The sequence below is a fragment of the Eptesicus fuscus genome, chromosome 13, assembly GCF_027574615.1.
Source record: "Eptesicus fuscus isolate TK198812 chromosome 13, DD_ASM_mEF_20220401, whole genome shotgun sequence".
In the NCBI taxonomy this organism is placed as follows: Eukaryota; Metazoa; Chordata; class Mammalia; order Chiroptera; family Vespertilionidae; genus Eptesicus; species Eptesicus fuscus.
This window is the reverse complement of record NC_072485.1, coordinates 64,491,510-64,508,415: the sequence shown is the minus strand read 5'-3', so window position 1 is coordinate 64,508,415 and position 16,906 is coordinate 64,491,510. Positions and strand designations below refer to the sequence as shown.

Below are 16,906 nucleotides of genomic sequence, written 5' to 3'. Positions count from 1 at the left end.
CATGACCTCCTGGTTCATAGGTCGATGCTCAACCACTGAACCACGCCAGCCAAGCTAGAGCCTACATTCTTAACAATTAAGTAGCTAAGAGAACTTATAGTGAAGACAAATTTGAAACTGGAACGGCATTACTATATTCAGAGATATTATTTGACAAGAGCATTTCTACAGACATCTGGTCTAATCCTTTAGAATAAAAGCATTTTAAACGTCTGACTGTTTCACAACTGTGTAGCTGAACCTGGCCCCTCTGCTGGTTTCTCTATTCCAATACTGAAATTCAAAAAAAGTTTGGTGAGGTGTTTCAGGGCATGAGGTGACACAGCAGACACACAAAACTGTCCAAATAACAACTTTCACTGAAGACTTACAATGTGTCAGGCATTTTACACGCCTTTCCTTGTTTAATTCTTAACACAAATATGTGAAGTAGGTACTGTTGCCCATTTTAAAGATAAGGAAATGGAAGCCTAGGCAGGAATTGATCACAGGAGTCTGGATCCAAAGTTTAAGCACATATCGACCACCTGCACTATATTAAAAAACAAATAGTGCCCTAGCCAATTTGACTCAGTGGATAGAGCATCAGCCTGCAGACTGAAGGGTCCCGGGTTCGATTCCAGTCAAGGGCATGTACCTTGGTTGCAGGCTTGACCCCCAGCCCGGGATGGGGCTCATGTGGGAGGCAACCAATCAATGTATCTCTCCTCACATTGATGTTTCTCTCTCTCTGTCTCTCCCTCTCACTTCCACTCTCTCTAAGAACCAATAGAAAAATATCCTCAGATAAGGAGTAACAAGAAAAGAAAAAAAAAAAGCAAATAGTTAAAACAATGACTACATTGCCCTCTGAGAGAAACAGAATCTTTGCATAAAGTTGTAACTCTAATACTCTGGCCTCCCGCTCATGCATTTTGTAATTATTTGTTAAGATAACCTGAAATTTGGATTATCATTATTGTCCCAGGTCTGCATCTTGTCCTTGTGATCCATGGGAAACATGTCCACAGCTGAGGCCTGGAACAGCTCATCCGTGACCACATTCATCCTCCTGGGATTTGCGGACCATCCGGAGCTCCAGGCCCTCCTCTTTGTCACCTTCCTGGGCATCTATCTTGTGACCCTGGCCTGGAACCTGGCCCTTATCCTACTGATTAGAAGTGACATCCGTCTGCACACACCCATGTACTTCTTCCTCAGCAACTTGTCCTTCATTGACATCTGCTACTCCTCTGCAGTGGCCCCCAAGATGCTCATTGGCTTTTTCCAAGAGCAGAAGACCATCTCATTCTTGGGCTGTGCTGTTCAGTTTTTTTTCTTCGTCGGCTTGGGTCTAACTGAGTGCTTCCTCCTGACCGCTATGGCATACGACCGATATGCAGCCATCTCCAGGCCCCTGCTCTACACCGCCATCATGTCCCATGGCCTCTGTACACGCATGGTGGTTGGGGCATACATCGGTGGCTTCCTGAGCTCCCTCATCCAGGCTAGCTCTATATTTCGGCTCCAGTTTTGTGGACCCAATATCATCAACCATTTTTTCTGTGACCTCCCACCAGTCCTGGCACTTTCTTGCTCTGACACCTTCCTCAGTCAACTGGTGAACTACCTTGTGGTGGTCACTGCTGGGGGGACATCATTCCTCATCCTCCTTCTCTCCTACAGTTACATAGTGGCTGCTGTCTTGAAGATCCGCTCAGCGGAAGGCCGAAGGAAAGCCTTCAACACGTGTGCCTCGCACCTGATGGTGGTGACTCTGATGTTTGGGACAGCCCTTTTCATGTACCTGCGACCCAGCTCCAGCTACTCGCTTGGCAGGGACAAGGTGGTATCTGTGTTCTATTCGCTGGTGATTCCCATGCTGAATCCTCTCATCTACAGTTTGAGGAACAAAGAAATCAAAGATGCCTTGTGGAAGGTGTTGGAAAAGAAGAAAGTGATTTCCTGTTCATGATGATTGAAAACATATTTCTCCGAAACTACTGGAGAGGTAAATGATCCATAGCATCTACCTCCACCTCTGGCTTAGGCAAGGGGGACATGTGTGCATATTTGAAAATGTATGTTCCTTCCCGCTGATTCCTCTCCTCATTCTTCATGGTCATGGGTCTACTGACCCCACCATGGATAGTCAGAAGGGGGAAGAAATTATTTCACCAAGAAAAAAAAATCTTTCCAGGGTAGCCAATTCTCAAATTGGTATTACAACAACCACCTTTTATTGGGTGCTTAATATGTATTAAGCACAAAAGTTGTTTGATTAAATACTCATTATAGTGCTACAGTGTTCACTATCTCTGTTACAAATGGGGAAACAAGGTCCCCACAAGGAACACTGACTTACCAGGGCCACACGGGAAGCAAGGGACAGGACCCTCATGCAGACCCAGGTCTTCCTTTCCAGAGCCCTTGCTTTGCCCAAATACTGCCTTCCACATTCATCAGCAAACAGCTCTGAAGTTGTGCATGTGCAGAACTCTTATTACTTGCATCTGGCAGAATCCAAAAAGATACACTACTATTATGCGTAGTCGATATGAATTACAAAACAAGATGTCTACTCCACTAAACACTCTCTCTGAGATGTCTGTGTTGGACTCCCATGAGGGCTACTCAATAATTTGCTAAGCAAATGCTGAAGAAATGAGCCTTTGCTGCCATTTCTAGCTCAGCTACACAGGGGCCTAGAAAATTGTAGTTCAATGGTATCATATCAACACTCTTCTCTTCCCAATCAGAGTCACCTACACTACCTACTCAGTCAGTATCTCCTTGATTTCAACACATCATTCCTTTACCTGTTAAGCACCTGAAACCATTTCACAGCTCGGTCTCTGTTTTGATCAGCGCACTCTGAGTTCCTCTTGCTCTCTTCCACCTGAACCCACTGCTCGTAAAATATCTTTGTTTCTTTACCCGAATGGGTTAGCCCCTGCAGCCCCACATTCACTGTTATTTGTCATCATCTCAGGGAGGTCTATCCCAGGCTGTCACCTCCAGGTCTCTACTCCTCCACGGCGGGCACTTGTAGTGGAGTTGTCCCACACCATTGCAGCTAGTGAATCCCTCTCCTCATTTCTTCAGCTAGTGAATCCTCTCTCATTTCTTCGTGGCTCTGTCCTCTGCCCAACACATTCACCTTCCCATTAGTATAGGTCTACTGGATATGCAGGAGTGAGCCTCCCCTTAGAAATTAGAAGCCAACTTAAACTGGTTAAAGTATAAACTGATCTTATAAAATATTTATAAACTCAACTTTACCAGAAACACTTTCTAGAACATATTTAAATAAAGTTTTTAAGCAGAGATAAAAAGTTTTCCACTTATTTATTTTTACTCTCTCTAGTTTCAAACTATTTTAGGATGGCTTCCAAATATACATACACTGCACAAAATAAAGCAAGTTGCAAATAAGTGAAGATTTGTATGTTCTTTACATGATCATTAGAAAAATATAGGCAGATATATGTGAATCCTTGGAATAGAAAAGACTTTTCTAAACTTAATGCTAAAAACAAAACTATAAAGAAAAGCACAGGTCTGCCTATAATAGTGTTAAAATCTCTATGGCTAACAAAACATTTTAAAAAATTAAAGGACAGATGTTTAACCAGGGAAAATATGCATGTGACATGTGTTAGACCATGTTAATGAAGTGAATTAAAATGTTTATATTTATGTTAAATTAAAAAATATACTAAATTAATTTTAATTTAGATTCATTTACTATTTATATATAAAATATTAATGGTATGTTTTATGAGTCTACCATCTTCTCTTGATTTTTATACACATATGGTTCCTCCATAGAAAACATATTCTCCACTCCTGTCCTAAATAATGCTACATTCTGCACATCCTATATAATAAAACCCTAATAAGCACATCGACTGAACGGCAGAATGACCTGTCGCTATGATGCACACTGACCACCAGGGGTCAGACGCTCAATGCAGGAGCTGCCTCCTGGTGGTGAGCACCAGAAGCCAGGCTCATGGCTGGCTGGCGAGTGCAGCAGTGGTGGCAGTGTTGTATCATAAATCAGCAAATGAAATACAAGACGCCTTAATGAGCCAATTAATTAGGAGCCATTTATTGCACTCGGCCCAGAGGGAGGTGACTCTTCCAAATCTCTGAGCACCAGTATAAGTCTCCGTATTTATACTTTTCGAGCCTCTTTGTTTGCAGGTATTACAAGGAGCTCTGTGTGAGTTATTGTTACAGACAGTTGTAACCTTGAATACATAACGAGTTTGTACTTGGCATAAGAATATGGGAATTGTTATCAGTATTAGTTTATTTTAGTCTATTACATTGGATGGCTAGCTTGCAAGGTCAGACAGTTAAGTTTATCTTTTTCTGTTATTTGAACTAAAATCAAAGTCATTTTGTAGAATAAGAGACTGTCTTAAAGTGACAGAGTTTACAGGACTAGGGACTATCTAACAATAGCAGAGAATTTCAAACAGCGGTTTTATATACAATATGGAGGTTACTATGCTTCAGTGGGAGCCTCTCCTGCCTCCATGGCAGGCAGGCGGTAAGGAGTAAAGGGTCCCGGACTGCGAAAGGGCACAGGCTGGTCTGGAAACCCCGCCCCCACCACCACCACCACCACCAGTGTATGAATTTCATGTACCTGGCATCTAGTTTTTAATAAAACAAAACCAAAATATTCTAGGAAAAGCTTGTATACTTTGTGCTCCCTCCCCTGAGGGAAAATTTGCAGGGTGTGGTGTGAAGAGGGTGTGGGCTCATGAGGTGAGGACTGTGGTACAAAGTGAGTTATGCATGTTAGTGCCTCGCAAATCCTCTGTAAACGGGTCATTTGGAGGATTTAATATGTTAATCTATGCAAAATGCCCAGCATACACTCGGCAGACAATAGAAACTCCATAATTATGAGTCTCTCTCTCTTTGGACGGGTTATTTGGAGGTGAAGAGGGCAGACTTTAAGATGATCAAGTGTTTATCCTGTTCTGTGTATTACAGACCCTCAAGGACCACAAAGGAAAATGCTGAACTGAATCAACCCTGGGGAATCTCAGGGTCTGACCACTGTGGATTATCTGCCTCTGGAAATTTTAAATGAGGAGGGTGTGTCCTTTACACCCCACAGAGTGATTAGCTTATAAAGCTGGGGATTTTGGATTTTGTAAATCCTTCCTTCACAGACGCTCGAGTGATTCCTCGACAGGGCTATAGAGAACCACCCCCCCAAATGCACTGCTAACCATGGACTTTGAAAGCGCCTTCTCTACTGTCCAAAGCAACAGATTCCAGCAGGCACTAGAAATGAGTTTCTGAGAGGTTACACTATCTCCAATCTCCCTTTAGCTCCTCATTCCAAGTGTCTGCTCACAAACACACACCTGCAGTTTATTCCCTCAGTCTCATTAGACAGCAACTTGAAGACTGAAAGGGTCTATATGTATGTGCCTGAGTAGACTGTATCCAAAGCAGAATAACTTTTAAAAATACAGTAGAGAACAGACTGCAGAGATAAAGAGAGAGAGAAGACGGTCGGCCGGCATTTTCTCTATGTTTGTACTGTCCAGTCTTCCTTAAGAGCCTTGGGAAATCAGACTCAGCCAGGTGACAGGAACTTTTTTTTAGTGTTTCTTCTCCATGCATTACTCTAGTCTTTCTGCCTTTCTATAAATTTAACCCAAATTCTTCTCTTTCTCTTCTGCTCCTCTGATGGGCATCCTAACCAATCTTAGAAGTTTTGCTCCCAGGAAGAGAAATTAGAACAACAACAACAACAAGTTCCTGAGGAGGTTGCTTGCTCTTAACTCCTATCCAAAGAAACAGGAAGTGCCATATATTCTCAGCACAAAGGAGGTCCATAACCTTCAAATTTTCCCTTATTTTTATGCTGATACCTGGAATTCTACCATCTGACACTTATCTATTAGTTTAAGGCTGGTCCTCTTTCAAAATACCAAATGTTCCCTTTTAAAAGAGGTTATTTTTTAAGTTTCATAGTCATTTGAACAGTAAGGATCTAGAAAGAAAGCCAGAAGGCTTAAGGGAGAAGGGAACATTGAGGACAAGTTCCAGACCAGAAGAAGGCGCCCTCACAGAAAACTTCAGGACCCTCACAGTCTGACTCAAGTCTGGCTACTAACATTGATACACATTTATGCATTTACAGAGAAAGTCACATTGACCGAGTGCCTGCCGTTCATGGAGTATTATGCCAGATAATTTACAGTTGCTATTTGATGCCATTAACAAAGATAATTCTCAGATGATCAAGGTTCTAATCCCAGATCCAGAAGTTGCCGACTCTGACAATTTATGGATGTCACTTATGCTCTTCCATCCTCGTTCTCTAAATCTACCAAAGGGATACTAGTTATTTAAAATTGATTGACAGGAGAAACCAAGATGACGGCATAGGTAAACACCTGAACTTGTTGCCTCGCACAACCACTTCAAAACTACAACTAAAAGACAAAACAGATATCATCCAGAACCACAGGAAGGCTGGCTGAGTGGAAATTATACAACTAGAAGGAAAGAGAAAAGTACACTGAGACTCGGAGGAGGAGCGGAGTTGTGGAAGTGAAGTGTGCAGGTACGGAGGCATGTGAAGAAAGGGGCTGGCAACTGAGTACACTGTTGTCTTTTTCAATCGGAAGGGAGATACAAGCTCCCGACTGCTCTGAACTCCAGTTCCAGGTGAGACTCTGGGGACCCAGACTCATATGGGGAGAAAATGGGCTGTCAGGCCAGAACATGAGGGCGGCTTTCTCTCAGAGGTGCTTGCAGCAATCATTGTTCCTTCATGGTGCCGCAGGACACAGAGACCTGGGGACCTCTTCGGGGCAGGGCTGATGGTCAGCCATTGCTGTTTGCTCCACCCTGGTGGTTCCCTGAGACCCCGCCCCACTCAATTTACAACCCCACCCGAGCTGTGGGCAAAGGCTTTTGCATATGAATGGCCTGGCCCTTTGCAATCTAAAACCTAACATATTGCAGCTAGGTCAGAGAGCCCCAGAGCTTCCAAAATAAGGCCCAAGGCTCCACAGCAGCTTGCATTGCTTCACAGCTGGGCCTCATCTGGGCACCTCTAAACCCCAAACAAAGAGAAGGAATCTGCAGATCTCTCTGTAGCTCCTGCTGGGTGGCCTCAGGCAGTAGCTGACTTTGCACCTCCTTGGAGATCTAAGAGCCAGTGTACCCAGTAGTCAGAGTGAGACCATCCATATTACAACTCTTCAGATCCATAAGAGACACACTCAGGAGGCAGACTCAGTGAGCACCAAAGCCCCACTGAAGCAAGTCTTGCCCCATTAGGGTGTTTCCAGCACAGAAGTTCTCCCATCATAAATACAACTGATCCTCACAGCCAATTGGCCTCAAGGTCAATTCCTCCCAGTGATACCAACACCAATCAAGGCTTAACTACAACAAGAAAGGGGTGCACCAAGAGTGTCCACCTCAGGTAATTAGGGAGGCTGAACCACTGGGCCCTATAGGTCACCGAGCACACAAAGCCACTCTATCAACACAGGGAAGCAGCCAAAATGCGGAGACAAAGAAACAGGTCACAAATGACAGAAATGGAGGAAAGCAAACTACTAGATATAGAGTTCAAAACCACGGTTATAAGGTTACTCAAGAATCTTCTAGAAACCTCTAAGAAATTTAGTGAGATCCTTGAGGATATGAAAAAAGACCAACTAGAAATTAAACATACACTAACTGAAATAAAGAATAATATACAGAGATCCAAAAGCAGACTAGAGGATCCCAAGAATCAAGTCAAAGATTTGAAATAAGAAGAAACAAAAAACACCCAACCGGAAAAGCAAAAACCAAAAAGAATCCAAAAAGTTGAAGATAGTGTAAGGAGCCTCTGGGACAACTTCAAGTGTACCAGCATCCAAATTATGGAGGTGCCAGAAGAAGGGAAGGAGCAAGATATTAAAAACCTATTTGAAGAAATAATGACAGAAAACTTCCCCTACCTGGTGAAAGAAATAGACTTACAAGTCCAGGAAGTGCAGAGAACCCCAAACAAAAGGAATCCAAAGAGGACCACACCAAGACACATCATAATTGAAATGCCAAGAGCAAAAGACAAAGAGAGAATATTAAAAGCAGCAAGAGAAAAACAGGTAGTTACCTACAAGGGAGTACCCATACGACTGTCAGCTGATTTCTCAACAGAAACTATGCAGGCCAGAAGGGAGTGGCAAGAAATATTCAAAGTGATCAATAGCAAGAACCTACAACCAAGATTACTCTACCCAGCAAAGCTATCATTTAGAATCGAAGGTCAAATAAAGAGCTTCACAGATAAGAAAAAGCTAAAGGAGTTCATCACCACCAAACCAGTATTATATAAAATGCTGAAGGGTAATATTTAAGAATAGAAAGAAGAAGAAAAAGGTAAAGATAAAAATTATGAACAACAAAGTGACAACAAATACATATCTATCAACAAGTGAATCTAAAAATCAAGTGAATAAAAAATCTGATGAACAGAATAAATTGGTGAATATAATAGAATCAGGGGCATAGAAGGGGAGTGGACTGACAATTCTCAGGGGGAAGGGGGTGTGGGGGTGTGGGAAGAGACTGGACAAAAATCGTACACCTATGGATGAGGACAGTGGGGGGGAGGGTAAAGACAGAGGGAGGGTAGGAACTGGGTGGAGGGGAGCTATGGGGGAAAAAGAGGAACAACTGTAATAATTTGAACAATAAAGATTTATTAAAAAATAAAATAAAATTGATTGACATTTAATTTTCATATCTACTTTGCAAAATAGGTGCAGAAATTAAATTACATACATATATGTAATTCCTGTAATTTATGTCTCAAGGAGAAAATCCCCTCTTCTAAATTCAGGAAATCTCTATACTTTTCACAATAACAGTTCAGGGATTTCAATTATGTCAAAATCCCTGGTGATAAATCATTCTGATATGTTTCTAAAGTAGCATTAAGAATAGCATATCCCTGTTCCTTTTCTTCTGGTGTCAACTTATCTACTAGAAAATTGAATTTATGGTGCTAAGAAAGCTTACCCTTAAATTTTGAATGTTCTTCTCAAGGTTATTCTCTAAACTGAATTTTAAGGACAAAATAAAGGAATGATGAAATAGAGTCCCTTGGTTGACTTTTCAAGCCTCCTGATCATGCAAATAATCTAAAAACACCAATTAAAAGACAGGAACTACAAAGTGCATTGTTGTTTTTTAAAGACCCAACTATATGTTGGGTCTCGTTATAGAACAAGAAACCCACTCTAAATATAAAAATACACAGAGATTAAAAGTAGTGCAATGGAGAAAGAAAAACCAAAAAAAAGCTGGAGTAGATATGGTAATTTGAGATAAAGCAGACTTCAGAACAAAGAAAATTATCAGAGATAAACAGAGGGTCTTTGTAATGATAATAATAAAGGGGTTAGTTCTCTGAGATTACATAATAATCCTTAATATGTGTGTACTTAAGAGCAGAGTGTCAAAATAAGCAAGGCAGAAAATGATAGAAATACAGGGAGAAATAGACAAAACACTATTTTAGTTGGAGACTTTGACCCCCTCAATCAGTAATCAGCAGATCCAATAGACAGAAAATTGGTAAGGATGCATTGAGTTGAATAGCAGCCATGATCAATTGGCTGCTAATTGGTATTTATAAATTACTTTTCTCCAACAACAGCAGAATTCACATTCTTCTCAAGCTCACATGGAACTTTCACTAGGATGGACCACATTCTGGGCCATAAAACACACTTTCACAAATTACACAAAGTATGCTCTCAGACCACAGTGGAATAGAAAGCAATAACAGAATGATAGATGGGGAAATCCCAATATTTACACATGTTGCTTAGCAACTTTTTAATAACTCCCATGGCATCAGCAACTGCCATCTTCTTCTTTGAAAATTATTTTTCCTACAAATATCTGACACTATTCCCCATGCTGATTATTATATTCTTAGACTTCCAGTTCAGTGTCTAAGTGAGCAGTGGACAGTGCATGTGTTTGGGTGAAGACGAACAGAGCCATGAAGATGGGAAAACACTGCAGGCTCACCTTTCTAACCTAAAGGTAAGTGAAGGCATCCTGAAGACACAATTGCAGGCAACTTTAGCTTAGCACACATGTGATTTTCTAATATCTATAGTGTTCAGTCTTCCATTTCTGAAAGGTAAAATATCCAATGTGATTATTGATGTGTATGTCAATCAGAACTAAAAGTCTTAGGCTGACTAAAATCCCCAGTCTCTCATGTAAAATATTAGGCTCTAAGCTCCGTTTCCCTATAACCACTTTATAGATGCCACAGACATTATAAGAATCAAAATAAAGATGAAATGCTGCAGTAAAATAGAAAGCTTTGCATACATGTGAGGAAGTTACTCTTGCAAGACATAAGATAAGCCGGAGTCAAATGGCCATTGTTCTCTCATCTCCCTCTGGTTAGAGTAAGGACATAGAAGTGTGATGGTTCTTCCTGTAAACAGGTTGTATTTACAGTAGGAAAGAAGAACCATCAGGATAAAGACTTTCCAGACCAGTTTTCTTTTCTTTTTTTCAACTATTACTTTATTTACATTACTATGCTTAAGTTACATGGAAAGGACAACGAAGCAGTTCTGCCCCATTTCAGGAAAAGTTTCCAATCAACACCAATTACGTGGTGACAAGTAACTAGGAATGGTGGCATCTTTGGGTCAAGACTGACAAGGAAGAATGGGCTCTGGGGCTACGGTTCATCTCCAACAAGATTATGGCACGATGGCCAGCACAAGCCATACTAACACTGAACCTTTAGCGCTGGTCACAAATTCGGATCTCTTCTCTGAAGCTAGCAAATCAAGTGAAATAAAGTAAGTTTTAAAATATAGCCCAAATAAGTTTGAAAATCATGCTCTTGACACATTTTCCTTTCAAAATTTACATAAAACACATTTTCCCACTCTAATAGCCCAGATTTTTTTTTCTCACATAGCCCACCACGTAGCTGCAGATAGATTATTCTGCCTCAAGATGTAAAAGTAGAGAAAAAAATTTAAGAGCATCTGCATAATATTCTTTCTACATACAGTTGTTGGATGTAAAATAGAAAATTTAAAAAAGAAAGAAAGGTTCCATCTTAGATTCTCATAACCTCTTGTTCCACAGTTCATAAATCCGACTCTGTGCTGAGGTGACAGTGTATGTAAATAGATTTTTGTTTTCAGTGAAGGAGACCTGGGAAAAGATGAAGTTATCTCTTTTTCTTCAAGAGTTATCAGGTGGTACATGCTCCTCAAAACCCTCACTCTCTCGAACTAGAGCACGTTCAGGATCACACGGCCTTCCTTATAACGCTGGCTGTCTTCAGTGGCAAACTCATAGATCCCTCCCAGTTTGCTATTGCAGTTTTTACAGCTCACATCTCGAACCATGTGGCGGCCAGTAAGCATGACCTGGTCTTGAACTTCACTGCACTGCAGGTTAACTGCCTTGTTAAAAAGAAATGCTCTGCCAGTGGCACCTGTGAATCGAGTGGAGATGAGTTCTGAGCGGTTGGTCAGAATCGTATCGCAGTTTGCACAAGAAAACAGACAGGTACCACCAATGTGATCAAGACAAATTCTGCCCATTTTTACAGTTGAAATTCTAAAAAACCCCAAGTGGCTGTGAGATCCACGGCTGCCTGCGGCTCTTCCTCCTCCCAGACCAGTTTTCTGAGTAGTCACGATTATTTGGATGCTTAAAAGAGCCTTATAACAATACATGGTAAATGATGTTGCCGCCTCATGATACCATACTCCTAATCCTAACATGTCTTCTCCCAACATAGACCCTGCAGAAGGTGATCCCCATCATGCGCCAGAGTAACCACACCACTGTGAGGGAATTTGTCTTCCTGGAATTCACTCGCTTCCGGGAACTGGAGTTTTTCTTGTTTGTGTTCTTCCTTGCTGTGTATGTGACAACTGTGCTGGGCAATGCCCTCATCGTGGTGAGCATCACCTGTGACTCCCACCTGCACACTCCCATGTACTTTCTCCTAAGGAACAAGTCAGTTCTAGACATTGTTTTTTCATCGGTCACCGTTCCCAAGTTGCTGGTAGATCTTTTGTCAGAGAGGAAAACCATCTCTTACAATGGCTGCATGGCACAGATCTTTTTCTTCCACTTTACTGGTGGGGCAGATATTTTTTTCCTCTCTGTGATGGCCTATGACAGGTACCTTGCAATCTCCAAACCCTTGCATTACGTGACCATTATGAGGAGAGAGGTGTGGGTGGCCTTAGTGGTGGCTTCCTGGGTGGGTGGTGGTTTGCACTCAATCGTCCAGATCATTCTGATGCTTCCACTCCCCTTCTGTGGCCCCAACACCCTGGATGCCTTCTACTGTGATGTGCCCCAGGTGGTTAAACTGGCCTGCACTGACACCTTTGCTCTGGAGCTTCTCATGATCTCTAACAATGGCCTGGTGACCTTGCTGTGGTTCCTCCTGCTCCTGGGGTCCTATACTGTCATTCTGGTGATGCTCAGATCTCACTCTGGGGAGGGCCGGAAAAAGGCCCTCTCCACCTGCACCTCCCACATCATGGTGGTGACTCTTCACTTTGTGCCTTGTGTTTACATCTACTGCCGGCCCTTCACTACGCTGCCCATGGACACAGCCGTGTCCATCAATAACACGGTCATCACTCCCATGCTGAACCCTATGATCTACACCCTGAGAAACCAGGAGATGAAGTCAGCCATGAAGAGACTGAAGAGGAGACTTGGACCTTCTGAGGGTAGTACACTGGGGTGAGCAGTCAGACTGAGACTGGGAATCTAATTCTGATTTGGTTTTCTCAAGCTGCTAGCCTTAGGGTAAGAGAGACAACTAGCTCTTTCTCCAGTCATTTCTAAACATTCTCATAACCCTTCAACTCTAGTAGAAGGAATATAAGAACAAAAGGAAGAGATGAGATTGAACCATATAACTACAGACTTGTGGACTGGGGAAAGTATGGGGTATAAGATTAAAATCAACAAACTAAATGCTATTTTTTGTCTAATCTGTGACTCTTTTTTAAAATATATTTTTATTGATTTTAGAAAGGAAGGGAGAGATAGAAACATCAATGATGAGAGAGAATCATTGATTGGCTGCCTCCAGCACTGCTCCTACTGGGGGTTGAGCCTGAAACCCAGGAATGTGCCCTTAACCAGAATCAAACCTGGGACCCCTCAGTCTGCAGGCTGACGCTTTATCCACTGAGCCAAGCCAGCTAGGGGACAAACCATCCCATCCACTTTTGATCAGCTGTAAGCACTTTGATAATGGAGTCCAATTTATCTATATACATTTGGAGGCTGATATAAATATTTTCTTGATGCCCAGCTGGTGTGGCTCAATGGTTGAGCATCAACCAATGAACCAGGAGATCATATTTTGATTCCCAGTCAGGACATATGCCTGGGTTTGAGCTTGATCTCCAGTAGGGTGTGTGCAGGAGGCAGCCAATCAATGATTCTCATCATTGATGTTTCTATCTCTCTCCCCCTCCCTTCCTCTATAAAATCAATACATATTTTTAAAGGCATTATTCTAGTGATACCATTGTCTTTCCCTGTTGTGTGATCCCTTCACTCTCTTGTCTTTGACCCACAAAGGCAAAGAGGAAGAAGAGAGCATGATTGACATAGTATGGACCACCTTTCAGAAGTAGATCACTGTCTTTATTCCTCCCCCACATTCAAGCAAGGATCACATCAGTTGTATAAGAGCAGTAAAGTTTTATAGGTCTGCTGTACAACACTGGCTATAGTTAACAATATGATATCATGCACTTAAAATCTGTTATGAGGGTAGCTTTCATGTTTAAGTGTTTCAACCATAAAAAATTAATGATATACTTTGAGATTTGCATTTACACATTGTTTCTATCTGTTTCCCAATAGTAAATCATAAACATATTTTAAATTCAGCAAATATGCCGAAACCGGTTTGGCTCAGTGGATAGAGCGTTGGCCTGCGGACTCAAGGGTCCCAGGTTCAATTCAGGTCAAGGGCATGTACCTTGGTTGTGGACACATCCCCAGTAGGGGGTGTGCAAGAGGCAGCTGATCGATGTTTCTAACTCTCTATCCCTCTCTCTTCCTCTCCGTAAAAAATCAATAAAATATATTAAAAATAAATAAAATAAAATAAAAATAAATTCAGCAAATAATCTAATCAGGATAGAGCAATCACAATGACCAGTTACACAGAATAAGAGACTGCAATTTTAAGAAACTCAGCATTAAACAACCAAGAGCAAGGAAACTGATTCACACCACGGCAATATTGCAACAGGAAACAGAAATATATATATATATATATATATATATATATATTTTAGCAAGACAAGACACTGTTGAAGTCAACAGAATATTCACTAATATAAGTATTAAACTTATAAACTATAAGTTTATAGTAGTTGGAACCACATCTTACTTATCTTTGTATTTAATGCTTCAGACAGTTCCTGACATTCAATAAATATGTGTGGAATAAAGATAATAATAAAATTTTAAAACTAAAATAAGTTAATTAAAATAGCCTATGGAAATATCATTACTTAACATAAAAGCTTATCCTCTCCAAAAACAGTTTTATAGAAAAAGAATTGTTGAATGATTTTGCACGTGGTCATTTTACTTGATCACCAAGCTGATTGCAATCTTGGAAATTTGGGCAACTCAAAAAATTACAAATGGCACAGCCATGTGGGCAGCATTCTGAATTGCATTCTTAGTGCTTAGGAAGAAAACCAACTAAGTAGACAAGGACTTTTTCATATGAAGTAGCTTGAAACAAAAGGGAGAAAAAGAAGATGACTCCATGGAGCTGAAAAGTGGCACAAGGGTAAAAGAATTTATTTTCCTTGGCCTCACCCAGAAACAAGAACTGAGTTGGGTCTGATTTCTTTTCCTACTTTAGGTGTATGTGACAACTCTGCTGGGAAACCTCCTCATCATGGTTGTGGTGAGTTTTGCCTTCAGACACCCTCCCCCTGACCTCCCTGACCCCTCCCCTTTCGAACCCCCCACCATGTACTTTTTGCTCCGTAATTTGTCTCTCACCTATATCTGCTTCTCCTCCATCACAGCTCCCAAGGTTCTGGTGGACCTTCTGTTACAGAGGAAGACCATCGCCTTCAGTGGCTGCTTGACCCAGATGTTTTTCTTCCACCTTCTTGGAGGGGTGGATGTATTTTCTTTGTTGGTGATGGCATTAGATTGGTATGTGGCCATCTCCAAGCCCCTGCACTATGTGATCCTCATGAGAACAGGGCGTTGCACTGCCCTCATTGAGGCCTCCTGAGCAGGGGGCTTGGTCCACTCCATCGTCCAGATTTCCCTGTTGCTCCCACTTCCCTTCTGTGGACCCAATGTTCTTGATACTTTCTACTACGATGTCCCCCAGATCCTCAACCTCGCCTGTACAGACACTGTTATGCTTGAGCTGCTGATTTCTGATAATGGACTACTAATCACACTGGGGTTCTTCTTTCTCCTGTGTCCTATGTGGTCATAGTATTAGTAGTACAGTAATAAGTAGTAAGGTCTCAGGCAGGGGAGGGCAGGAGGAAAGCCATCTCCACCTGCACAGCCCACATCACTGTGGTGACTGTGCATTTTGTGCCCTGCATCTATGTCTAGGCTTGGCCCTTCACTGCCCTCCCCACAGATAAGGCCAGGGCTGTCACCTTCACTGTCATCTCCCCTCTGCTAAACCCCTTGATTTACACTTTGAGGTCCCAGGAGATGAAGTCAGCCACAAAGAGACTGAAGAGGAGACTCGCGCTTTCTGACAGGGTATAGACCAGTAGCTCACTCCTTCTTACCACCTTTAAAAATGTTTGTCCATTAAATAAACTGCATTCATTAAAAATTTTTCTAGTTAATTCTTTATTTCTACTAAGGTACACATGACTTTCAAAGATTATGATTAGCATGAAATAATAATGTAGAAAGATGGATTTTATGTTGTAAAAGAAAGTAGAGAAATCAAATTGTTAGCCAGAGAGTTAACTAATCTACCTCACAAGCATCTTATTGAATAGTAAGTGACAAATTTAACAAAATAAAAATATATTGTCCCAGTTCTATATGTATCTTTTATTTAATATATCTACTTTACTTATAGATAGTGCAAAAGTGAAAAGAAGATTATTTGCTCAGATCTTGGCATCCATACTTATAATTTTCCCCTCATCCCCTTGTTAGTTGCCTGGTTCTTAGAACCAGCAGTCCCTCAATTAATTGCAGCCTCACAGGGTATTTAGTATTAGACCATATTGCTGAATGATTCTTTAGAAATTAGCCCAGACCCAAATCAAACACAAGATGCATTTAATATTTTAAAATTTTTGTTATTGAAGCCATAGTCTTAATACCTTTCATATGAGAATAAGAGCACAAGGGATGCTCCATATATAAATAAATAACTGGATTTCAGGAAAACCCATGTTACACATATGACCTTGAATTCACACTATTATGAAAGCCAGGAGAACTGTGTTCATTATAGTTATGTGTAATGGAAATGAATCACCACTCTGGGAAAACTCACTGAAGCAAAAATGAAACTTCTTTAACTCCTTCTCCCCCAAAAAATAAATAAATAAATAAATAAATAAATAAATAAATAGAGCAAAGCAAACAAAAATAATAACTATTGCCTCTCACTCATTTCTGCTCTTCAAATCATTGGAGAATACCATAAAAAAAAAAACACAATTGAGTTATTTGTATTCTCTGATAGCATAACACCCTAAAAATGGCAGAAACCTCTGAAGATGCTTCAGACTATACATATACATTAAAAAAGGTTAGAATGAAACAGGAAACATTATTCTATATATCAACTTGGCTTTTATTTGCTTACTTATTATGA

General features: G+C 41.1%; 3 protein-coding genes and 1 pseudogene across 3 annotated transcripts; 3 read left to right on the top strand and 1 right to left on the bottom strand.

Annotated features, from left to right (window-relative positions):
• Positions 1-991: 991 nt before the first annotated feature.
• Positions 992-1,954, top strand: LOC103292673 (olfactory receptor 5A1). Its single transcript, XM_008148910.2, has one exon. The coding sequence runs from the start codon at positions 992-994 to the stop codon at positions 1,952-1,954; it is 963 nt and encodes a 320-aa protein (XP_008147132.2).
• Positions 1,955-11,278: 9,324 nt separating this feature from the next.
• Positions 11,279-11,621, bottom strand: LOC129151196 (protein yippee-like 5). Its single transcript, XM_054725235.1, has one exon. It carries the CDS (start codon positions 11,619-11,621, stop codon positions 11,307-11,309), a length of 315 nt encoding a protein of 104 aa, XP_054581210.1. The 3' UTR covers positions 11,279-11,306.
• Positions 11,622-11,845: 224 nt separating this feature from the next.
• On the top strand, positions 11,846-12,790 carry LOC129151213 (olfactory receptor 4D6). Its single transcript, XM_054725293.1, has one exon. It carries the CDS (start codon positions 11,846-11,848, stop codon positions 12,788-12,790), a length of 945 nt encoding a protein of 314 aa, XP_054581268.1.
• Positions 12,791-14,848: 2,058 nt separating this feature from the next.
• LOC129151226 (olfactory receptor 4D11-like) lies at positions 14,849-15,831 on the top strand (annotated as a pseudogene).
• Positions 15,832-16,906: the final 1,075 nt, after the last annotated feature.

Excerpts from the sequence above, each read along its gene's own strand:
- LOC103292673 (XM_008148910.2), top strand. The coding sequence starts at position 992 with ATGGGAAACATGTCCACAGCTGAGGCCTGGAACAGCTCATCCGTGACC.
- LOC129151196 (XM_054725235.1), bottom strand. The coding sequence starts at position 11,621 with ATGGGCAGAATTTGTCTTGATCACATTGGTGGTACCTGTCTGTTTTCT.
- LOC129151213 (XM_054725293.1), top strand. The coding sequence starts at position 11,846 with ATGCGCCAGAGTAACCACACCACTGTGAGGGAATTTGTCTTCCTGGAA.